The sequence below is a fragment of the Lissotriton vulgaris genome, chromosome 3_1, assembly GCF_964263255.1.
Source record: "Lissotriton vulgaris chromosome 3_1, aLisVul1.2, whole genome shotgun sequence".
Lineage (NCBI taxonomy): Eukaryota > Metazoa > Chordata > Amphibia > Caudata > Salamandridae > Lissotriton > Lissotriton vulgaris.
Window position 1 is genome coordinate 1,923,846,016 of NC_141689.1, and position 20,713 is coordinate 1,923,866,728.

The window sequence follows — 20,713 nt, forward strand, 5'->3', positions numbered from 1 at the left end:
GACACAGGGAAATATGTTCCTTTCAAGGAGGAAGCATAGTTCCAATTGGGAAGATTGTGTAGAATACAAAAATTAAATCTGTAAATGCATTTTTCCATTTAATTTCTGCAAATTAAATGTAAAAACTGATTAAATTCCGCATACAGAACTACTTGCAAATTTGGTCACAAAACGTTTGTCTGTCAAAGTTTTTCTTTCATACTGCTGCACTTCTTTGACACTTGTTATTTTATTAAATCCCAGGAGTAGGAAACAGGATACAGTTTCTGACTTTTCAATCTAACTTTTGTAATTCTGGCCCTTCAGATCAAGAGTGATAAACTTTACCTCTACCAGCTAGAACAGGTTACTTAAGGTAGAATTCCCCAAAACACTGTTGTGCATGCAAGATAACATCATCATTGCTTGCAAGAAGTAAATTAATCAAAGCGTTGTTTCTATATTTGCAGGTCAAGAGTATAACTTCTTGAAGATGGAGCCTGGAGAAGTAAACTCCCTTGGGGAATCATATGATTTTGACAGCATTATGCACTATGCCAGGAACACCTTCTCAAGGTTGGAGTCTCAGGTTATACCTTTTGACTTATAATTCATTTTTTCTGTCTGAATATAAAGAACAGTTACTTTCAATGCAATGCTGCACAGTCTTTGCCATTTTATCCCAGTGCCTTTGCATTTGAATGGAATGGAATGATGTCATGTCACTTGTTACTGAATGTGCACTGGGACAGATAGATATTGCACACAGGCAAACACTGAAAAAAGAGGTCTAAATAGTGTGGGATATTAAAAGGTATGATAGATTTCATCTGTAACCCTGATTTTGGAAGTGAAAAAAGAACACTGTTAACCATACTATTGGTTTATACTGTTACAACAAAGAATCGTGGATGCATAGTCCCTTCTCAGGTATTTCTGTGCACCCAATATTAACACACGTCTCTAAAAACTGTTTATCTGTGCCTGCAAATGACAGATCCTGAATGACAGATAAAGCACACATTGCAGAAATTCTACTAATTGGATGGCTTTTCACAGTTGTAGATTTAGTAAAGCAGTCCTAAAATAGGCGTCAGCTGTGGAGGGGAAAAAATGGACATTGGAATGTTGGGAATACCATCACAATAAACTTTGTGGGTATTAACAACAGGGAAATCGCCATCATTAGTGCAGCCCACAGAACGTTTGCCGTCCCACTGATCGACTCTCATTACCTATGGTGTTTTGCAACCTTAGTCTGCACCTAAAGTTACTTTATAAAAATTCATAATGGGGTAAATGGCCATTTTAGACAGAGAAGTTCCCCAAACACTCACAATTCAGAAGGTTTCCAGAAAAGTATTCCTTCACATTTAAATATGTATTTTTTGTGGAGAATAACGAACATGTCACGTTTCCAATTTTCCCCAATTCTAAACTTGCAGATTGTCTGCCAATGGACAATCGTTCATGAGTACACTCAGGGGATACAGCCGCACTCATAAAAATGTACGGTTTTGCTAGATTTCTGAGCATAAGTTTCGAAATTATGTAAACGCTAGAAAATGTGCAAATCTATGAAAGGTTTAGACATAAGATTATGATGCCTATATTTATGCACTTCTTTTAGAATTGCACCCCTAGAATTTTAATACAGATAAATGACATTTCGGAAGTCAGTTCTGTTGCCAGATACATGTGAACAGTTAGCTTATTACATTTTTTAATGGATATTAAAATGAAAAATGCCACCGTCTGTGCTCATGTGTTGAGCCAAACAGTTTTTTTTCTATCCATCACTGTGACATTTCATTGGATAGCAAAATAGAACAAATCAACAGATGGAAATATAAATAACATCATGATTCCTGAGTATTGCTAGAGTGGTGATGAGAGCATGAAATTGCTTGGCTTTTCTCTATCAGTGAGGTTTTGGCTGTTGCTGCCTCCGTTCAAGAATAAGAAGGACATGCACACACTGCACGTGCATTGCAAGCTTACCAAGTATTTCATTAAATGGTAATCAATGTTATTGTGTGGAATAAGTACATACCCATGCCCATTATTTTTCAACCTTTTAAGGAGATGGAAATATAGGGCATAGCCAGGAGTGGACTTTGGCAAAAGGATATAGGTAAATGTTTACTCTACTCATTGCATGTTCATTTAGATGCAAAACATATTTTAAGGAAGAATACAAGGTCACTTCATCCAACCGCAAATGACCTTTTCAACGAACCTAGATTTTACGTGATGTTTTTGCTGCACGTATTTCCCATGAGTATCATCAGTCAGTAAAGCCAAGATGTGCTTTTACTATTTCTTCTTGGTTAGTCTATAGATTGGGAGACTTTATCTCTCTACAAAAGGAAGATACTTGAGGTGCATTCTGACATCTACACCTCCGTGCAATGAGAACATAACATGACTGTTCATTTTTTATTACGTATTAAAAGAAAGCAGTGGCATCTCGTAGCCACCTGCTCTTTTTACCATTGTGTGAAGGCTCCTCTTTTCTAACTCCGTGACTTGACATGTAAGAGGGGAAAACCTTTTTTATGGTCATAGAACTTACTGGTGAATTGCAGTATTCCTATAATGTACAGTAATGGGTACATTATCACATATATAACTGGTTCCCTTTGAGTTTACTAAAATTGTCTTGTGTTATTGGTTTTTATAGCACTCAGTACCCTAATTTAATTGTGGGTTTATATAGCGCTAGAATCGACTCCCGGAGGAGTATCTCCGCGCTTCGACCGCTGGGGAACCCATCCTGGCTCACCCTGAGAGATGGTCCCTAATGGGTATCTCTAAGGTGCGACCAAGCATCCCCGGCGGTCTGGGGGGGCCATTGTGAAGATGAGGCAAGCTAATGCCCAGAGTTGCCGAGTGTAGTCCCTGACTGGAGTAGGCACCTAGGCGACAATTATCGAGCCCGCTGACCCTGGTCCACGACCCTGCCGCGTCGGGAATCGAACCCTGGTCCCGGGCCGTCCTCTGCTTACGTGTCTGCCGCCTCTAACCAGTGAGCCACGCCACTTCACTTCACCCTACCCCTATGTGTGATGCTGAGGTGCTTGTCTACTTGGGTAGCATGTGGCACCATGTGGGTGTGTGGTTGATATGGTGTTGTGCCTATGCTGGGACTCTGTGTTAATGCAATAGGTGTTGTGCTGGCAGATCTTATTAGCCCTCCAAAATGATGCATATTTACCTGTAGGATAGAGGTTACAGTATAATACAGTATCAGTTTCATGATTAATACCCAATAAAAACGTATAATCAGAAAGGATATTGTATATGAACAACGATTTTTTAGCTGTTTAAGAAGTCAAAAGGGGCACGTTATTCTATTTTTGAGCCATGTCTATTGGAGGGTCCTGGTGTTGTGTTGTATTGTATTGTAATTGCATTTATTTATCGCTTACTACCCCTGTCAAGGTGTTGAAGTGCTTTTTGACAGGCAGAATGCTACTCCACAAGGCAAAGCTAGTGGATATTGTTGTCATTTTGTTGGCTATTTGCTTAGTCTTGAGCTCTGAGGAATTCCAGTTGCTAGTGGTGGATCGAGTTAATAGGATTTAACTGTGATAATTCCAGTGAGTTCATGTCAAGTAGAAAAATGTGTTAAATGGTCTGGTAAATAAAAGAAGTAGACAACCCTGGTGTTTACGTAGATCACATTTGACAATAGAAATATTATTATTCATTTTAAGTTGTTTGTAAGGTATGGCTTAGCACCTTTGTGATTTAAAATAGGGTTTATAGTCAGCTGTATCTCTTCCTTAGCTGATGTAGCCCTCCATCGATCACTTGTGGATGGCAGAACATTCAGTGACATTTTTAATGTAACGAAAATGTAGCCAGGCAAACAGATAGACGTCGAAAGACTGTCTGAGGAAAGCCTGAGATCTAAAGATTCATAGCAGTGTTTCAAAAAACGAAATAGGAAGAAACTAAATGAAAACCTGCATCTATTGTGTGATCACCATATTTTAGTTTTAGTTAACAAACAAAACACATCTCAAACTGAGGGCTCCTAGTCCTGATATTTTTACTGTGTTACGCAGATATCCCTCAAGGTCAGAAATTGTATTTATGATGGAAGAATACAGAGTTTAAAAACAAAAATGCATCCGCAACTTACTTCTTCTGGTTACAGGCAGTGACAGCCAATGGCATGTTTTCAGGAAGTAATTCCATCAAGTGATTAGGAATAAGTCATTTTGAGTGCAAAGGTTTGATGCTGCGTTGCTGTAAATAACTGGACACTGATCTCAGTTTGTTTATCAGATATCGTGTCTTATCCCTTTGAAGGTAGGCTGCCATAAAACCTGCTTGATCTGAAACGAGCTCAGTAGTACAATAGTACTTTCAATATATTGCCAATGTGCATACTAGTTTACCAGACTATAGCTACGTTCTTTGTTCTGATAGTGCTACTTGCTTTAACTCTTTAACTACTCATGGCTTTCATGTGAAAATGCTAAAACTGTCAGAACGTTACCATTATCTGTGGATGTTACACAAAGATAGGTACCAGTGTTTCTTCCAATAGAAGGAAATGTACTTATACGCTAGCTATCGTAGACTCTTCAAAGCATTCCAGAACCACCCAGTCTTGGAAATTCAGTATCCAGTGAAATGCAAGCATATGCCTCGTGTAACGGAAGCATGCCATTTTCTTCCAAAATTCTCCAAGAGACTGAAAATGATTTTTAAACACAGATTGCTTTATGTTTACCTTTGAAAGTTTAGCAAAAAAATAAATACAATCCACTGATCCACAGTCCAGCCCAAGCTTCCAAGCCAGGTTCTCACTGAAACATAACACAAGCAACCCAAGGCCGGTTTCTGCCTGATTGCGCCTCTTCAGTCAGGTGTATTCTGGTTCCAGGGGCACAGTGAGCAAGGGATCCATGTCTGGGCATACCCTTGGCTTGGCCACTTTATACATCAAACCCACAAAAGGTGATGGGAGGAATACAGAGTTGCTTGCTTGTCTTCCGGTACCTTGTTTGGCAGTTTTGGCTGGACTGTTCTCATTGGAGCAGGACCAGTGCTAACGTGCATATTGTTCGGTCTAATGTGAGGTGGCATAGTGATTATTAAAACAAAGGGTCATAAGCTACCCGAGCTATTGTCAGTGGACAGACTATTTGTAAGCATTCATACCATCACCGTTTGTGTGTTTGATGTGACACCCTATTTGGCCAAGGGTATACCCAACTCACTGTGCCACTGGAACCAAGCTGCACTCAGCTGAAGAGGCCCAGTGATGGAGAAACTGGTCTTGGGTTGCTTGGGGTCTAGTTCAGAGCAGGCCTGGCTAGGCAGTGTGGGCTGGACTGTTTTGATTGTAGCAGGACCAATGCTGATTTGCATATGACTGGATCTAATCTCAGGTGGCACCGTTGCCAAAAAAACGATGGATCGGTATGCTACCATTGCTCAGTTGCCTGAGGGTAGACTATTTGCAAATACACCTCCCATCATCTTTTGTGTGTTTAACAAAAAAATATTGTCAACATATCCACAGCCTAAATAAAAACGCTTTATGCCAATAATGTAAACTACTAAAATATTGTCAAAGTACTCTGGTCCAAAATATCGACATCATACTAGTAATTAGTTGTTTTTATTGTAAAGAAACTTATCAAAGTTTACAATGAATGTTACATTTTAAATTTTAATATTAACTGTGATAATAATAAAAAAATAAATATATACTTGAACAATTTCTATAACAAATAAAAGTATACATTTCAATACATTTATTAGCCAAACAAAATGATTGGATATTAAAAACATTAAGAAAAATGCATACATTTTAGGGGGCAAGTTTAATATTTAACTGCAATCTAACAAACATTATGGAAAGTGTATATATTGGAGGGAGTAGGTCAGAATTGCTATTGTAACCCCAGTCTAAATCACAATGGCGAAGTGCATAGATGGAATTTGGAGAAGGGGTGGTGAGATTTACTATTTTATCTCTTATCTAGTCTAAGAAACAATGGTGGGTAAGTTTTATTATGCAAACTCTGATCTAACAAACCCTGGGACTACAGTTACACTGGGCAGATTTGCTATTCTAACTTCAATCTACCAAACATTGAGGACACTGTATAGATTGCATTGTGTGCATTGTGATCAGATTCAGTATTCTAACTAAAGTCTAACAAGCACGGGGAAAAGAGCACACATTGGGGGCAGTTAGGAGATTAACTACTCTAACTCAATCCATCAAACATTGCAGAAAGGACATACATTGTGGGGGAATATTTACCATTCTAACTCCAGTGTAACAAACATTGAGGAAAGTATTTATGTTGAGGTAAGTAGATTTGCTATTCTCACTCCGGGCCAACAATTTTTGAAGTAAAAGTACACATTAGAGGGGTCCAATTTAATACAGTTAGATTAATAATGTACACATTTGTAAGTAATTAAACCTATAATAGATATGTGAGCCTAAATTTCATATCAAAATAATTAAAGTACATTTAAAAATATATCGGAATAGTTAAACTACTATTCAAACTCTTAAATGTGTTTTAAATAAACAATATCCTTCAAGTTACTACATAAAAACATAAAACAATAAACTTAAAACTCTAGTTTACATTGTAAATGTTGCAAGTCATTAATATTTAATAACTTCAATTAGAAAATAGAATATTCCCATTCCCCAATATACTCCACATTTCATATTAACAATTCAATAAATCACTTTTGATGAAAATTGTTTTAAAATAGCATCCTTCAGTAATTTTCCAAAAAGGTTATAAAAAGTATGAAAGATGAACATATTTTACAGGTAAATCAATTAATGTCACTTATTTTAAGTTTAATCAAAACCTCTCAAAAGTAAACCAAAAGTAAGCCCCACATTCCAATAAATAGTCCAAAAAAACGATAATAGATGTAAACAAAAAGTAATCATTTCAACCATTCCAAATTTAAAGTATAAAAAAATATAATAATGAAGGTACACGTTAAAAACCCCAAAACATTACGCAACACATAATTTATTGAAGAATATATATAACGTTTTTAGATTTTTGAATTAATCAATAAGATTTCCTTCAAATAAACATTTTTGTAATTAATACATTAGTCAGTTATTTTCAGTTTAAAAATATTTGATCTAGAACACTACCCACTGTGCCCTAATAAACCCCACAATTCAGGATTTTTAAGTATTTACATAATTTAAAAATGTATCAAAAATATAAACAAAAAAATAATAGTTACCAATAATAAAAAAACTTATTAATCTTGTTAAATGTGTGGATATATAATTATGAAAAACACTACATACCCATACCCCAATAAACGTAACAACCATAATATAATTTTAATGTTTTTTTAAATATAGTTACAAATACATTTCACAAAAAGATAAATAATGATATACATTCTTAACATAAGACAATAAAATAACATAATAAACTAATAATATGTTAAAATACAGTTAAATTACAATTTTATTGTAAAACAGTAAAAATCACTCAATATTTGTATGCACTATATATTTGTAGTCACGATATTTAGACCACAGTATTATGGCCAGACTATATTTTTACGTCCATATTTGGACGAAATATTATCACATTGTTCAGCTGGGAGAACTCTTCCACCAGTGTATCAGAAACATCTAGGTTTCTATGGCTCACAATAATATCACAGTATTTCCTTGCTGATAATGCATCAGTTTTTTCCTGTTACCTTGCACAAGTAGTTATAAAGATGCAGTGCACATTATTGTTTGATGAGCCAGACTAGCATCCCTAAATATGTGCCCTACTTCCAACACATGGCGACTGCGAGGCTGCCTCAATTGCTCTATATTTATATATCTAGAAAAAACATTCATTCTGAATGATTCAAAGAGAAGTCACACACTCTCCTCCACCCTTCTCCTTATTGCTATCTTCATCCAGACACCTCATAACATAGTAACACATTTTTTGTTTCACGAGCAAGACCTTCTTATGGTTAGCAACGACTATATTTCTAGTACACCATAACCATATTTATGTGAACTAACATTGTCTTACCATGCTGATCTCTTGTATATCCTATTATATAATGTGTCTTCAAGAGTGTAACACTATGTAATCATACTGATGTTTTGTTAACTTGCCTCTTTTTCTTTAGGGGTATGTTTCTGGACACCATTTTCCCTTCCCGTGATGAAAATGGTTCACGGCCGCCCATTGGTCAGCGCACACGCCTGAGTAAAGGAGACATTGCACAGGCAAGAAAGCTGTATAGATGTCCAGGTATTGCATAGTAAACAAAACATGTTTGTAAGAGTACAAATGTGCAGGATACATAACCTAGTCAAATAGAAGAGTCAAGTTAAAGCAGCCCTGCACACAGTTGTTAGTTTTAATAACCCGTCTGCTAGCTGGCAATGAAGTAGAATAACACAGGCTGCGGTTCAAAACTCAGGTGTCATAAATGTGCTACAATTGGATAATGGAATAGAGTGGACTAAGGGAAAGGTGAAATCTATAGTCGTATTCAAACTTTTCCCCTGGCCATTTGTAGGCAGGATTTACATCTTGGAAGTAATTACAGCCTAGGAAATGTGTCATTAACTGAAATGTAAAATTCTGAATTACCTGCAAAATATGCAACCTGGATGTACATACTTGACAAAACAGAAGTGTAAGATTGGTAATGAATTCTAGAGAGGCAGAGACAGAGAAGGTGTTTAAAATATAAACTCTATAGGACCAGGACTATGCAGTACCAGGACTATGTGTAGATTTACAGTGCACCCTCTATTAAATTATAGTGGTTATGCCATGCCAGAGAGGATGCATTACTTTGTTTATCTATCACAGATGTGAAATATTCTATGATCAAGTAATGTATACCAGAATATGCCTACTTAATTTGCTGTTTTCCTTTCACCCCTCCATGTTAGAATTGTTACTATTTTTGTGTTGTTTGTTAGGATGTATTTGGAAATGTGTCTTGTGGTATATATGTGTTTACAATGTAAATATCGTAGGGTGATATACTCCTAGAAGTTATTGCTTCAATGGGTTCCTCAAGCATCCACAATCTTTCCACTACTGATTTGTTATGAATCTTCCATCTTGTTCTTGGACTATTGCAAGATTGACTAGCATGATAAAAGTTCTGACTGCATTTTCCTGTGAATCAGGATGCTAGGTACTTGGTCTGTGATGATAGGTATGTCTCCTTTGGTTAAGTATAAAACATAAGAAACAACTTAATGTGTATTGGAATCTTAGTAATTGTAGACCAGTCAACTCACAGGGTGTCACTATGTGCCACATGATATTGGCAATCGTCATTTATCCAACCAGTAAAGATCCATTATCACATGGTGAACACAAGGTGAGCAGAAGAGCCCGGCACTCAGTAGGTTTTCAGATTATGTGTGGAGGCTCAATGCAGGGATTCTGCGGAGTCACAGAACTATGCATGGGATCATGGAACCTTAGTAGGCAGGGACTGAGTCATCCTACAACTTGAGTACTCATGAACCGGGAGACTGACTAGATAAAGTTTCTCACGTGCCCTCCTACTCACTCACAAAGGAACAAGTGATTAGACACCCCAGAACACAACATTCCCGACACTCTTAGGAATCACTCTTGTTCGCTCTCACTCTCGTACCAGTCCACAATAAGATTTCACAGAGACACAAGAAAAGTTTAAAATGTTTATTTTAACTATTGTGCTCTACTAGGCAGTATACGTGCCACAACAAGCTCAAAAACGCCTAACACAAATACAACTAGCATAGCAAGTAGTCCGTAAATCATAACAGGTGCTGTAATTATGTACAACAGTGTAGTCTAACCTCCCTCCCCTTCTATAGATGCAAAATGAGTATATATTAGAAGATCTGTGGGTGTTAGCAGCAGACCCCATACCTCAGTCTATAGATGAAAGATCTACATCACAGGTGATGTCAAGCTCCCTTCTCTAGAAAGACCCCTCTCCAAGTGTGTGTTACCGACTCGTGTATACCTATATGACCAAAGTACATGCCCGCAAACAACACCTGCATCTGCATGTTTTGTCTAGGCACTAGAGCCACACCAGAAAAGAATTACAAGGGACATTGTTGTTTGACTTTGCCTGATATGTTCAGACTAAATCCCAGGAAAGAACAGAATGCAAAAACAACAGAATGCTCTGTGTGAAAGTTGCAGTGTGGCACAAAGCAATATACGTTCATGTAGTAACATGCGCAAAGCAGAAGACAGTCTGTCACAGGCTCTTGCTAACATAGGGAAAAAGACAATGGCCATGTGGACCATGTGGACCACGTGACCGGCTTTACAAAGTTGAAATCCATTATCTATTTTGTAAACATCCTCCAGTACTTAGGAGGCTGTGTCCGGATCTTTTTTTGTGGTTTTGGGAGTGTAAGAGTGGCTGCTCAATCAATGGTAGCCTGAAACCCTCTTACTATCCAATGCCACTCCCTGGCTGCTTAGGCATTGACAGGCTCAAAGTTTTCTGAAACAAGGCGCTTACTTTTCTGATTTCTGGTGTTACTACTTTTGCATTTTTGCTCAGTTAATTGAATACTCACTTCCCATTTCCATTAACTCATGTACATAAAATCTCAAAGATGATTAATGTCTCCTTATCCCAACTTAGTTGTCTGATATTTATACTGACTAATGCTCCTTAACTCTGCGCCACCTTAGATATTGCTTTCTTAGTGGCATCTTTGAGGATTTTATGGTTATAACAGGGGACTGTGCCATAATAGTCTCTTATACTGTTCTAAATACTTTCAGCCTCCGGATCAGCGCCAAGCCTCCCTCATCAGAATCCATCATTGTTCCCCACCTTGAAGTTGAATACGTGCTTTACAATGGACTTGTATGAGAGTCTTTTAAAACAAAACTGTATCAATTTTCCACCTTAAACTCAAGAACCACTCCCAACCAGCATCAAAAAACGCCTCCAATTACTTCTTATCACATGCATATAATTGTAGAGTCTCTGTATAATTCAGAAGGAAGTTGGAATCAAGAATCATGCTTTTATCAGCTTGCTCTTTACTTGCTAGAGAACAATCTGTGCTCCTAACGACAAAACTAATCACAAGTACCGTTATCAACATACGTGCCCATATGTGTGATACAGCATTGAATATTCTAATTAGTGGTTCCTACCACGATTTTCATATTTTTTCTTTGCACTGTATATTACAAGTGTTAAGATAATTGCAGTTTAGAGGCTCCCAAATATGTTGACTGTGACATTTTAAAGATGAGATGGCCCTCCCTAGCTTGGAAGTGATATGGCAGCTGTAATTAATAAATTGACATCTCTTGTTTTGTTTTCAATATTTCCATATGGCCCTCTAACCTATAAGAGATGATAGTACTTGCTTAATAGGTCTTTCCTATTGAAATGTGTCATTTTAATTCTTATTTCTGATATTACCGCTGTAATCTTCTGGAGTAAACATTCAGAAATGTAGGATCGTCTTCTTGTAAGTGTTAGGTTCTAGAAGAGATATTTTTCCATTTGTGGATCTGCAGAGGATCTTTCTGGAACTGTTTGCCATGGAAATTCAATGACTAGATTCTCCTGTTTCAGGGGCTATGTAGGATCGCCGAGACTTGCTGAGTGGATAGGGATTCTCATATGTGAACATATTACACCTATACTTTGTGACAATGTGGAGGCCAGATTCTTCTTCTCAAGAAACCATTGCAGCAACGATGTACACGGCTGGAGCCTTGTGTTGCTGGAGTGTATTTTCCACTTTTGAGAGACATGCGGTTCCTGCCAAAATCTAGAAAGGACATTGGAGCTGTGATTAAAATTTCCCTCTGTGGGAGAGACGGCGAAGACATCTTGTAGGGTCTGCCCCTTAAAAATCCCAAGTCTGGACTAAATCTGCCCGTTGAAGAAGTCTGCCAGCTTTTCTGTATTCAGATGCGTATGTAACAATTAAGTTTACAACTTCGATTGGAACTGCATTTCGTTTGACTATTAAAATTCCGTATACGTTTTAATTTCTTTCAGCGTGTGGAGAAACACTTCAAGAATCTACAGGAAACTTTTCATCGCCAGGCTTTCCAAATGGGTATCCTTCCTACACACACTGCATATGGAGAGTTTCTGTGACTCCAGGAGAGAAGGTAGTATGAATCGTATGTTGATTCGCTCTTGTGCTCTGCTTGTCACTGTATTTTGTTGCATAAACACACATACTTCTTATATTGTAAACACAACAGAAATAGTGTTCATTTCGTTAGCAATTATGAAAACTATCCACAGCTAAATATATAGTAAATTGTAGCTCTGTATTTTGAAAATGTTTTCTTCAAAATCTTTTATTTTGTTTCAGCAATATAATTCGATATCAAATACGTATACTAATCACAATTATGTGTAATACAATATTGTTAGTCATTTGTCTTAAGTTAAGTTCACCTGGTTTCTTGGTTATGTTACTGTAGGGAGTGTTATCTGTGGATAACAGTGGCACTCCGATCTTGTGGCTCTACAAAACCACATGGATCCAGCATACAGCTCAATATTCTCATATTGCTGGAATATCCACAATATAAAGATGAAAATCATGTGAAAGTGTCAAAAGTTATTTTATCTCTTTTCTCAAATTCAGGTGATCAGACGATGTGTGCTCTAGATATGTGAGCAAATATTTACATTCCCAAAAACATTATGTTGTTCCAACTAAAAGAAGGATTCCTACACTCATCTTCTTATGATTAGATGTGGAAATCAAGCCCAGTTTTGAGAGTCAAAACATTTAATTTCCCTTCCAGCAGTATCAAAAGCATAGCATCATTGTGGAACACTTTCAACACTGAGGCAAAAGGTTTATCTATATGATGCCCTTGAACTGTTGTGTTTCATAATTTGTAGGTCTGGTGTAACCACACAGCTTCACCGGACCTTATGTGTTTTCTAGAAAAAGAGCTTTAAGAACGAGCACTGACAGAAGGGCTGAAGTTCCGCCCACATGTTAATCATCCTCTCTCCAAGATTTTGAATAGGCAGAAGATCTCAAAAATAGTTCCTGTTTTGCCTCCTGGAAAACCTTATGCTCCATACAGTTGCCTAATGTGGTTATGGTGACAATCCAGGGATCATGGCTTTCAGCTTGATTGGTTTATTGGGAAATGATATGTCAGGTGTCATAGATCTGATCTGTTAGCCATGAAAAGTTATGAAAATCACAGAACACCTAACTTATTTATAGCACAAAACATAGTTTAATACCATGAGGCCTTGATGAGTGGATTGTTATTACTCTGTGTTAAATCCTCTAAACCAATATTTTTTTAATGGTTGCACAGATTAACAGAATAGCCAATATCTTTTCTGTGGGTTATTCTCTCTGACCAACTCTGGCTTTAGAAGATTTGTACTGTGATAATACTTGTTCGTCACTCTTGAGAGGCATTCTATATTGCTTTGCCCACTGTCATTTTGCTGTGTGGATCTTTTTTGGATTCAAATGTTGTGCATTATTCCTCCATCTACTGGTTGGGTACTTAATTGTACTCTTTGAGTCTTTTCTCTCTTTTTTATTGGGGCTCATCTGTTGCCACCATTTGGTGCCTTGGCGATCTGTTTCCTGATATGAGATGCCCACCCTCCAACTCTGTGTGCATAGTTGCCATCTTCAGATTTATTCCCGCTGTTAAGTATGCAAGCTACTGCTGAAAACTCTCCGAACTGCAAAAGAAGAAACAGGAAAAAGAGATGGATTGTCAAAGAAAAACATCAACCTGTACTTATTACCATAGTGCAAAGAAAAGGAGGATAACTGATATCCCCTGAGAAACACTGAACAAATAGGTGGGGTGCGTGGGGGACCAACAGGGAGGAGGTCAGATAATGCATAGCCAAGAGGAACCCTAAACAGAGAATATGGAGAACATGCCCTTTAGGTTATACCCATAGTGCCTTCACAAGTTTTCCCAAAGGGACAATTATCAGGTGTGTAACCTCTGCCTACTACAGCACAATACTGAGGGCTCCGAGGCATGCATTAACATCAAAGCAAAAATGTTTTGAGCCACAGATGAAACAGAGACAGACACACTACGCCATGCAAGTGCAGAAGGACAGCTCATCATTAAAAGACCTTGGTCTGTTGAGCAAGGAAGGGGATAACTTTGCCAAGAGGGCTGAATTAGAGTTCCAAGACCTCAATAAGGAGGTAATCAATGTCAACCGGGAACACAAGAAACACCCAGAGAAGCATAAATAGGTAAGGCAGAAAGAACAGGGGCAAAGCAAGCCAAGACCCCTGGACTCAAAAACCCAAATCACTGCCTGGGTCCTGAAACACCGATCAGCCGAAGACAAGAGGAGGTTGAAAGAGCCTCTCGTGTCCCACACCAAGGACACTGCAGGAGGCTGGTCCTCCGAAAAGACATTGGTGTTAAGGTATGAGCGAGGACGAGAGAGGTCAAAGAAACGCATATGCCGAAAAAGAGGGCAATGAGCGGACTCTATGCGAGGAGTGACATGATTGAGCGGAAAAAAAGATTGCTCGAGGCTGAGATGGGAGCAATCCTCCAAAAGAAGAAGGATTTTGGTGCTTCTCTCGGGAATTCCACATTCCATTGAAATCTTTGGTGGAAAAGAACCAGGAGGAGGGGAAGACAGTGGACCTGAAGCCACCACTAATGCCAGGGCCCCAGGAAGAAGAAAAGGAATGAAAGCTGTTCATAAGGGAAGGTGACATAGAATCTCAAAGCCTATTCCATGAAGTGGAAGACGTAGAGGATCAATGGCAAGATCTTAACGCCGACTCACCAGAGGAGGGAGTAGAGACGAATCCATCAAGGCATCGCCTCCAAACAACATTGCCCTGTACAACATGGTAGTAAAGAGAGCAGCAGACCGATATGGAGTCCAGCTGGAAAAAGAAAAATCTCAAACATGCTTTGTACTTAAAACTTTTCTCCTCGCACAAAGCAAATGCCAATAACTACCAATGCGACCCAACGTTTTGATCCAGGGGAGAGGGGCTTTAAAGGAACCAGCAACCTGCAAGTCAGTAGCAGCAAAGTGGAAGAGAAATGCAAGCACCTTTTACTTGAAGTCTGTGGCACTCCCAGGGAAATGAACTCACTGTGTCTTCTCTCCCCACTATCTCTTACTGAGACTGAAGCTTTATGTTGGAAGATTAAATCCGGTTCTTCTGTTGACCCACTAAGACCAGCTCAGTTCCGTCAATTTCTTAATGTTATTCTCCCAGTAGCCCAGGAACTGATCAATCTATCGCTGTCTTCGGCATCCCTTCCTTTAGCCTGGAAACATGCCAAAGTTATCCATCTCTTGAAGAAACCATTGTTGTATTCTTCTGAACCAGGTAATTAGCCCCCCATCTCCCAACTCCCCCTTTTAGCCAAAGTCGCAGAATCTCACGTTAATACCATTCTCACAGAGTTTGTAGAGCGTAATGCTTTACTGGATGCCTCACAAAACGGTTTCAGGTCCCGCCATAGTACGGAATCTGCCTTAATGGCGGTGACTGAAGAAATCCGCGGCAGTCTTGATGAGGGGACTTGGCAGTCTTGATTCTTCTCGATCTAAGTGCCGCATTTGATACGGTGTCACATGAGATCTTACTGTGTATGCATCGGGAGATTGGGATTGGTGGTTCGGCCCTAACATGGTTTCGATCTTTTTTAGAGGATAGGACCTTCCAGGTCACTATGCCACCCTTCCACTCCAAGGAGCATGCTATTGGATATGGGGTGCCGCAGGGCTCCATTTTGAGCCCTTCACTCTTCAATATTTATGTTCAGCCGCTGGCATTGGTAGCCAGGAGTAGAGGGTTGTCATTGGTGTCGTAAGCCAACGATACCCAACTTGTCATTGCCTTTTCCAAGAATCACGAATTAAACCTCGTCAAATTCAAGAATGATCTGATGGCTATTGCTGACTGGTTGACAGCTAACTGCCTGTAATTAAACGCTAGCAAGTCGGAAATACTTTTGCTTGGGAAAGACAGTGACGTGGTCAGAACAGTGGTGGCTGGAGAATCTCAAACCTGCACCTATTGCTAAGGATGTTGAGTCTCAAATGGGGTCAACCCAGTATCCCTAAGAACCTGGGCAGTTAATCAATATTTTAAACAATTGGTTCCTTCGGGTGTACAGCATTTCTTTTACTTACTCATAATATATGTAGTGTATAGAGCAAAGATCAGAATCCAACACCATCTATGTATTTATGTACTATTTTATGAATTATAGTCATTCATAAATACTTTTTATAAATTGCAGGATAGGCTGTACAAAAAGGTGATAAAACAGTGCAAATAGGTACTTATAGTACTCAATGCTGGCGGCGCAAAAGTGACCAAACAACTGTACAATGATTATATACAAGGGGAATACAAACAATAATTTAACTTGGTCTGTACTGTTTCAATTATACCACTGTACACTGCATATGTCAATATTAAATACAGGATATAGATATAACAGATCCAAACATTCGTCGACGTTTCGACCCTCTACAAGCACACATGGGGCGTCAGACATGGGTCTTCATCAGGACTGAGGGGGACAATGAACAGCCTTCATGTAAACCCAACCGGGTTCAAGGTGGAGCTTGAACTGTGTTCATCTGTTCTGTCGGCGTTGCAGTAAAATTATCCCCCGACGATTGTTCTATTTACCGGCTTGCTAATGATATATGCCAAGCCTTTCTCCTAACTGGGTATCGAAGTTAGTATTGTACCCAGTTGTAGTTCAGAAGTCGTTTGGAATAGGATTTACCGAACCGGGGATGGCTTTACTCTAGGTCCCACTTTGCTGATACTGTACTTGTCAATGGATGCTTGACGCTGGAGGAGAGTTCTCTTCCTGCTCGGCGTATATCATTAGCAAGCCGGTTAATAGAACAATCGTCGGGGGAGCATTTTACTGCAACGCCGACAGAATAGATGAACACAGTTCAAGCTCCACCTTGAACCCGGTTGGGTTTACATGAAGGCTGTTCATTGTCCCCCTCAGTCCTGATGAAGACCCGTGTCTGACACCCCATGTGCGCTTGTAGAGGGTCGAAACGTCGACGAATGTTTGGATCTGTTATATCTATATCCTGTATTTAATATTGACATATGCAGTGTACAGTGGTATAATTTAAACAGTACAGACCAAGTTAAATTATTGTTTGTATTCCCCTTGTATATAATCATTGTACAGTTGTTTGGTCACTTTTGCGCCGCCAGCACTGAGCACTATAAGTCACTATTTGCACTGTTTTATCACCTTTTTGTACAGCCTATCTTGCAATTTATAAAGAGTATTTATGAATGACTATAATTCATAAAATAGTACATAAATACATAGATGGTGTTGGATTCTGATCTTTGCTCTATACACTACATACATTATGAGTAAGTAAAAGAAATGCTGTACACCCGAAGGAACTAATTGTTTAAAATACCTATTGCTAAGGAGGCAGTCAAGAACTTGGGCATTTGAATTGATAAAAGTCTGTCCTTTGTTATTCATTCTAAGACAGTTGCAGGCATCTGTTTTGGGCTCTTGCTAGGTTTGAAGCCTATTTTAGGGTTTTTTGAGCCCTCTGTTCGTCAGACCATTCTTCAGGCCACGATTTTGGCTAGGCTGGACTATGGGAACTCTTTATACCTAGGGGCCAGTAAATCTTGCACTTTGCGACTCCAGAGAATTCAAAACGCTGCAGCCCGGATCCTGTTGGCACTTCCTAAATCGTGCTCAGTGTCCAGGTCCTTATCTAAACTCCATTGGCTGCCAGGAGAGAGAAGAATTCAGTTTAAAGCTCTATGTGTAGCCCATAAAATTCTGTCTCATCAAACTCCCTCTGTCGTAGCTAATTTGTTAGTGCCATACACTCCGAGCCGACCGCTCCGTTCATCAGATCTAAGATTGGTCTGTATTCCCTGTGTTCATAGAGTCAGAGCAGGTGATCGGTCCTTCAAGGTGTTGGCGGCTCAGCTCTGGAACTCTATCCCCCTGCAATCCAAGGACTCCACAACCACTTGGAGTTCTGCAAAACTATAAAGACATGGCTTTTCCTGGGATAATGTTCTGTGCTCTCTCTCAGCTCTGCTTCAACCGTGTTTACTTGGGTATCGCTGGGACGCCCATTGCTGGGGCAGCCATGCACTGTATAAATTTCAGTAAATAAATAAATAAATTTCTAAAGGCCATGCTTATATTTGAGGCAATGCAACAGCAGTCTCCATTATTGTGGCCACTGCAGGGAAAAGAGCCAGTGTGACAGAATCAACAGGTCCACCCCCTGATAAACAGAGCAAAAGAATAGAAATGCTGGGGCAAAATATTGAATGGGGCCCCAACACAATAGCGCATCACAAACTCCAATTCCCTACTCAATAGGTTCACTCACCAACACTGGGAAAAGTGAGAGAACTGCTAATACACCTGCAATAGCAGTGCAACAAGAAAGCAAGTTCCCTTGTAGAAGAGGGCAAAAACATAGCCAAAACATACTTAAAATAAGCACTAGACGCCGTGAACACAGCAAGCAAGCAGCTGGTTTGGGGAACAACATTGAGGAGGCACATCTGGCTGCGAGTGTCAGGCTTTAAAAATGAAGTCCAAGCAAACATCATCAATACATCCTTAAATGGGGAGCAACTCTTTGGCTGTGTAGTAGATTACACACTACAGCAGTTGAAAAAGGATAATGAGATAGCAAAGTCCATTTGGGCTTGAATCTTTAAAGGCCACTACAGGAGGGGTACTGCCTTCTCAAGAAGACTGACCGAAAGGAGGGATTTTCAGTCCACCACTCTGCATCATTTCCTCCAACAGGCAAGCCAGCCACGGGGGACAATACAACTGTGGCAGTACAGGCACCACAAGGAGCCCATTGACACAGCATCTGTAAGGGGAAGGATACATGCGTTTCTCTAGAAGTGGATAGAAGTCATAATGGGCAAATGGATCCTCAGCATCATTTAACAGGGATATTGCATAACACTACTAAAACACCCTCTAAGACGGATTTCCAAATAACCCCTACCAGGCGTTCGTCAGCCAACAGCCGTCGTGAGCACTACCTCTGTGGTGCTGCGCACGTCTGTTGGCCGACGCGGCCCGCCCTCTACGCTAAACTGCCGCACCGCGGTGGAATTGCTGCAGCGGTTAAGCGGATAACGGCCATATACACAAGTAGAAAGATTATATTGTTGACAAGACGAGAAAGAGCTTCTACAGAAACAGGAAATAGAAAGAGTACCTCCAAAGGAGTTCAATCAAGTAAACTGCACAACATATTTCCTGGTTCCAAAACCCAACAAATCACTATGACCAATACTAGCTCTACTCATCGTAAACAAATTCATAAAGACACCAATATGTAAGATGACAATGTTGCAAAATTCATAGCACAACTCCAGGAAGTGGATTACATGTCTTTAGATCTAAAGGATTTCTATTTACACATCCCAATGAACTCCAAATATAAGAACTGCCATAGCTTATTAATAGACAAAACACACTACCAAATTAGAGTCAGGGCCGGCTTTAATGCAGGGGGCGCCTGGTGCGACAATGTCTGTTGGCGCCCCCCAATGACCACCTCCTCCACGGATTCCCTCACCACCACCCTTCAACGATGCCCAAGTCTCCTTTACCACTGTCTCTCAGATGCATATATAGCACTCTCTCTCCGATGCATATATAGCACTCTCTCACAGATGCATATATAGTGCCACTCATACCGGTGTAGGGTGTCAGAGCACTTTACATCACACACATTACACAGAGACAATCAGTCATATATGTATAGGAAATGTTACGTTAAACAGAGGACTACAAGGTGTAGGAGTCACGTCATCGATACTGGTAGGCAGTATGGCTCAATAGTGCTTGGTCTAGAGAACCACACACTCAGAATTTAAAAAGGAGCACCATAGTTGGGTGTTTTCTTTAATAATGAGAATACATTTCTGCCCAAATTAATCCTTTTTGCAACATTAATATTTGTTCAAATCTTTGCAGTTTGCATACAGTTCTTTGATGAAAGTTTATAGTTCAGTACAATTGCAAAGTTCATAAAATGTAAATAGGTCAGTGGGTTACTGCTTTTAAAAGAGACATGATGTATAAACCCGCTGCTCTACTTTATAGTGAGTCAAAACCCCAATGAATCAAAACTCCGATCTATCTGCAGAAAGAACATTAATCACAGGATTTATCCTGACATTTTTTTGTTGCCCGGAAGTTGCTGGGGGAAACGAAAGCGGCAGCAGGTGTTTTCAAATAATAATAAACTTGCAAACACGGCAACCCCTGGAATCCAGGTGTGGTGGCACCGACCGCACTGCCCTAAAGCCGGTCCTGTTTAAAGTACTACCCTTTGGAATAAAACCAGCACCCAGAGTGTTCACAAAGTGCTTAGCAACTTACCAACTCCAACTATGAACATCGTTACAGAGCCCTTTCACATGGAATGGGGAGCAAATATGGGGCGGCTCTACAACAGAGGAGTCTAGAAATTAGAGGAGGCGACACAACGTATAAACATACTGGAACTAAAGACAGTTAGGCACATGCATCATTGTAGTAATCTGCGATTTCTTAATTGCGATTTTTAAGGAATCGCAATTAAGAAATCGCAAATGCCTACGCATGTAGAAATCGCTGAAAAATTTGCGATTTCTAAACATTCCTTAATTGCGACTCGCAAATTGTGAGTC

General features: G+C 39.5%; 1 protein-coding gene across 1 annotated transcript in view; it reads left to right on the forward strand.

Annotated features, from left to right (window-relative positions):
• Positions 1-20,713, forward strand: part of TLL1 (tolloid like 1) — a 390,413-nt gene that overhangs the window by 210,214 nt on the left and 159,486 nt on the right. Inside the window, exons 7-9 of the mRNA XM_086962398.1 lie at positions 450-555; positions 8,146-8,270; positions 12,028-12,143. Coding sequence (XP_086818524.1) covers positions 450-555; positions 8,146-8,270; positions 12,028-12,143 — 347 coding nt within the window. The remainder of the gene's footprint in view (positions 1-449; positions 556-8,145; positions 8,271-12,027; positions 12,144-20,713) is intronic.